General features: G+C 27.9%; 1 protein-coding gene across 2 annotated transcripts; it reads right to left on the reverse strand.

The window, feature by feature from the left end:
• Nucleotides 1–2,824: 2,824 nt before the first annotated feature.
• Nucleotides 2,825–4,480, reverse strand: LOC145092088 (large ribosomal subunit protein eL36y-like). 2 transcript variants are annotated; one of them, XM_079029981.1, is made up of 4 exons: nt 4,331–4,480; nt 3,786–3,890; nt 3,468–3,667; nt 2,825–2,976 (listed from the first exon to the last, which is right to left on the reverse strand). In XM_079029981.1, the coding sequence occupies exons 2-4, from the start codon at nt 3,885–3,887 to the stop codon at nt 2,946–2,948; spliced, it is 333 nt and encodes a 110-aa protein (XP_078886107.1). In that variant the 5' UTR covers nt 3,888–3,890; nt 4,331–4,480; the 3' UTR covers nt 2,825–2,945. The 2 variants fall into 2 exon arrangements, with proteins under 2 accessions (XP_078886107.1, XP_078886108.1); XM_079029982.1 differs by having other exon boundaries at nt 3,786–3,895; nt 4,331–4,453.
• Nucleotides 4,481–5,321: the final 841 nt, after the last annotated feature.

Below are 5,321 nucleotides of genomic sequence, written 5' to 3' on the forward strand. Positions count from 1 at the left end.
TACATGAAAGATCCTCCTGTCGTTAAATGTAACTTTTCATCTTTTAGATTTTAATGAAAAAAGATTACTATATCCTTATATCAAATTTGCAATATACTACAAACCTCAATAACCATTAGTATAAATTTGAAATTATATATATATATATATATATATATATATATATATATATATATATATATATATATATATATATATATAGTTTTAGTTATTTATAGTTTTTCTAATATTTAGATTTATTTTGTTTAAGTAAATGAAACAAAAAAAAAAAAAAGAACTTCAATTTAAAATATTCTAACAACTTTTTTGGAGAGTCCGACTCTTATTATTTATTTATTCTTTATTTCAATCTATTATCAAATTGAAAAAATTATTTTGAATTTAAACTATTGATATCTCATATAGAAATAAGATTTAATATACAAGTTACATTTAAAAAAAATTAGCTAGTTTACTTTATTAATAATTATAAATCGCAAATATCACACATTGAAACATTAATTCTCAATAGATAAACCGTTTGATTTTTTTAATTTTAGTTTGTCATAACATATACAAAATAACAACTAAAGAAGAAAAAAATGGACCAAAATTACAAATATAAATTTAACTTTTTTATTTACTTGAATTAAAATAAAAAAAAGTTACAAAAACTATAAATAACCAAATTATAAAAAAGTAGAAAACCAGAAAAACACAAACACCAAAATTGTAATATACTCTAATATATTCATACATTTTATACTTTATGGAAAAGGTAAAAAAATTATTTATTTTTTTTTATTTTTCATTACTTGAATTAAAAAATAGAAAAAAAAATAATATGAAAAATTTTAAAAATATATATATGAAAAAAAAACAAGAAAAAAAAAGTGTAAAACGTATGAATATATTAGAGTATATTACAATTTTTGTGTTTGAGTTTTTGTTTTTTGTTATTCTATTTTTTATTACTTGAATCAAAATAAATTAAAACAATAGAAAGACACTGGAGAGAACTAGTCTCTCGGGCTAGAATAATAAATAGAAAAACAAAAAAACAAATAACATTTTTTATTTTTCTATTTTTCGCATTTATTTTGATTCAAGTAATGAAAAATAGAAAAACGAATAACCTTTTTTATCTATTCCAAAAAGTGTAAAATGTATGAATATATTATAGTATATTACAATTTTGGTGTTTGAATTTTTTTTTTTTTGGTTTTCTATTTTTTTTTATAATTTTGGTTCCTTATGGTTTTTTGTAATTTTTTTTATATTTTGATTCAAGTAAATAAAAAAGTTATATTTATATTTGTAATTTTAGTCCACTTTTTTTTCTTTATATTGTTTTTTCTATAGTTTTTGTAATATATATGTTACGACAAATTTAAAAAAATAAAAATAAAAATAAAAATAAAAAAAACTCAAACGGTTTGTCTATTGAGAATTAGTGTTTCAATGATATTTGTGATTTATTATTAAAATAGGAAAACTAGCTAATATTTTTAAAATGTAACTTACAAATTAAATCATATTTCTATATAAGATATCAATAGTTTAAATTCAAAATAATATTTTTCAATTTGATATGGAATAAAGAATAAATAAATAATAAGAGTCGGACTCAACAAAATAATTGTTACAATATTTTAAATTGAAGTTTTTTTTTTTTCATTTACTTGAATCAAAATAAATAAACATATTAGAAAAACTATTGATAACTAAAATTATATATATATATATATATATATATATATATATATATATATATATATATATATATATATATATATATATATATATATATATATATATATATCCAGAGTTAATATGTCTAAACAACATACCGATCTAAATTTTTTTCACGATGCCTTTTCTAGATGGTTTGGCAATGATAATGGCAATGGGTTGTGGGCCACTTAAGAGATTGTCAAAGCACCCACATTAGTGCTCTCGATAGATTTGCAAAGTGCCACATAGGTTAAATGAAAAAGACACGTAGTTATAAACTTGCAACTACAATAAGGCGTGCAACCTAATTATACCAGGACCATTCTTTAAAACAAACAAACGTCAATAATTAATTTACTTGTTATATTTTGTTTGATCCACGATTTGAAAAAGACTTCAAATTGCATTGATGTAAGTTTTTATTGCAAACCATGATTTGGCATAATTAAGAGACTATTGATATGGATGGTCGTACTTATTGATAAGACATGATTCTTTTATATGCTTTTTATGAAGATCTTGGGCAGAGGCAAAAAAGGGCAAGAAAGTAAGTAAAAGTCGTAGAAGATGCTCAAGCCCAATGGGAAAAATAAGGCATCAAGGTAATTGTTCGTAAAGAGTCCAAAAGGGTCAATGCTCAAAAATAGTTTTAAATAGAAAAACCAATACTCTTCTAACTCAGCTGTGTATCTGTTATTGTTCTCGTTCTTAAATTCAAGGGTTCATGTATATGGATTTAGAAGTAAAATACTATATTTGTTGATTAAAAACTTAAGATAATAATGAAAGAAGATGTAAAGGTACAGAACCAGATCGATAAAGTTATTGAAAAGATGCTCCTTTTTAAATCTCTCAACTAAAAGAATTATCAAAGGGTATAAAGCAACCGGGTGGGTGAGGTCAAAGATGGTGTTGTGTGGAAAGTTGGTGGCTCGATTCAAGACTTCTTTTACGCAATATAAAGCTTTTTTGTATGAAAATAGCCGTTGAAATCTCCACCACAAAAAAAAATCTGATAAATGTTTTTTTTTAAATCGTGAGTTTTTGAAAAAAAAATTAGTAACCATTCCACATTAACAATTTGAACTACATAAAATCGAACAAAATCGTATAATAGAGAAGACATATCTTTTCAAAAGAAATAAGTACAAAGGTACCCAATCTCAGCTTAAGTTGAAGTTTTACTTTAATTAATAAAAATAGTTAACAAAATTATGCTAAAAAATTAAATCTCACTTCTTCTTCTCCGCACCTCCCCCAGACCTACAATTAATTTAAAAAAAAAATAAGAACAAGTTGATAAAATCAAATAATTAAAAGAGTAAATTACACGAATGGCCCCTATGGTTTGGGGTAATATGAACGCTTGGTCCCTAACTTATTTTTTTAACTCGGAAGGTTCCTACTGATTGTTTTCGTTACGTGCTTGGTCCCTACTGTTTGTTTTTGTTACACATTTGGTCCCTATCTTATTATTTAAATAGTGAAAAATAGTGGGGTAGGTAAAATAAGATGAAGGATAAGGATTGGAGGTGTGTTTATTTAAATAAATCGAAAAATCAAGGGCAAAATAATCTTTTTCAGGGACCAAGCATGTAACAAAAGCAAACAGTAAGGACCTTTCAAGTTAAAAAAAATAAGTTATGGACCAAAAGTGCAAATTAACTAAACCATAGAGACTATTTGTGTAATTTACTCTAATTTAAAACTAGTACAAACTAAACAGAAACTAAAAAAAGAAAAGAAAAGAATACCTCATCTTGCGAAGCACACTAGACATCTCCTCTCTCTTCTTCTTTGCTCTCTTGTGGGTACCCAACTTTCTCTTGGCCACCTTAAGGGCACGTTTGTCTTTTCCAACTTTCAGCAACTCCGTAATCCTCTTCTCATATGGTGCAAATCCAGCTACTTCACGGATTAAATTCCTCACAAAATGTGACCTTTTGCTTGTTTTCTACACAAAAAATACCACTTTTTCAATCATCATGAACATGTGATCCATACATAATCAAAGACTCAAACGATACTGCCAAGATTTTTGAGAAATTTTCAATAAAGAAATTTGTACTTACGCCTTTCCTATCAGATGGGCGAGGAGCCAACTCCTTCTTGGTGACAACATGACCTTTGTTCAACCCAACAAACAGGCCTGTGTTTGGCTGTTTTGGAGCCATCACCTACACTTAGTTTCACATCGATTAAACAGTTAGGATTTTGTCAAAAAAAAAACGAACATCTTCAAATGCATTGAATCATCAGCTTTATATCAAATCCACGTTAAGAATCTTTGCTAATAATTCCTATCATGAGCATTCTATTGAAAGAATTGATTAAAAAAAAAAACCTTTTCTAAAGTTAGTTCGGCATTGAAACCGACATAATCAATTAGGGTAAGTATTTGTCTATACATCAGAATCTATGGAAAAACACAGATTATAAGACTTCAAATCAACAAAAACTATCAAAATCAAATCATGAAATGCATCAGATCAGATGCACAGGCGTATGTCAACTCATAATGTGCAAAGTTTAACGGGCGTTAAGAATTCAATATGATCATAAAATAAAATACAGAATCAGTGTAAGATGTAAATTCTATATTGGAGAAGACGCGTACCTCGGCGTATATCTGAATCGGCGTAATATGAAAGGAGAAACAACGGGAAGAAGATTAGGGTTTTAGGTCAGGACATCATTTTAATTTAAGAAACTGAGAATGGGGTTTTTCTTTAGGCTTCTGTATGTTAAACTAAGGCCCATGTTCAAGCTATGACACTATTGGCCCATATATGTAAGACCCACGGGCCATGAGTTGGGTAAACCGGATTTTCTATCTCTTGTAGACCGATTTTGAAACGGATTCAGTTTGAAATTTTGGATGATACGCGAAAGGAATTGGATTATTGTAAACCGATCTTTGGTATAAAATAATTGGAAAATGACTTAAATCGAAACCGATAACACAAAAAATGTTCTTTTAAGTCATTAAACTTTTAATTGCATCATTGCATCCAATAAGGAACATGTGGTTTATTGTAGAGAGATCTGGTTTCAAGTACCGACATAATGTGGTTGGGGATGTTTTTTTTTTTATGTTTGTCGGCGTGTTGGTATTTTCGTGAAGAAAGAAGCGTTAGTGAACTTTTTAACGGACCCACTGGATGGAAGATTCACACTCAGGTTGGCTGACATTTTGGTCTTAGATGGGTATGAGGGAAACACGTTTGTGTGGATCTTATTGAGGTCTCCCCTCTCATCGGTTTGATGATCGGGGTTTCACAGCAAGGCATGCCACTGAGTGCAAAGTGGCAAAGCACGAGAATACAAACATAGGAAATCAAAATATGTTTATACATTTTGCCTTTGGTACCTTTTGTTTTTCTCGCACCAGAGGCGATGGAGTTCATCAACAGAATCCAACGAGTCAAGAATTCTAATGTTATATCTCCTAAATTCACAATTGTTTTCAAAAGAATTAGTTTTGTCATCTAGAAAAGGCTAGCAGCACAGCTTGTTGCCTGTTTTCCTTCCTTCGATATGTATTAACTTTAAAAAACTTTTATCTACAAATTATTACTTTTAAAATATAATAATAATAAGGAAACCAA

The sequence above is a fragment of the Lactuca serriola genome, chromosome 3, assembly GCF_051521515.1.
Source record: "Lactuca serriola cultivar US96UC23 chromosome 3, Lser_US96UC23_V15, whole genome shotgun sequence".
In the NCBI taxonomy this organism is placed as follows: Eukaryota; Viridiplantae; Streptophyta; class Magnoliopsida; order Asterales; family Asteraceae; genus Lactuca; species Lactuca serriola.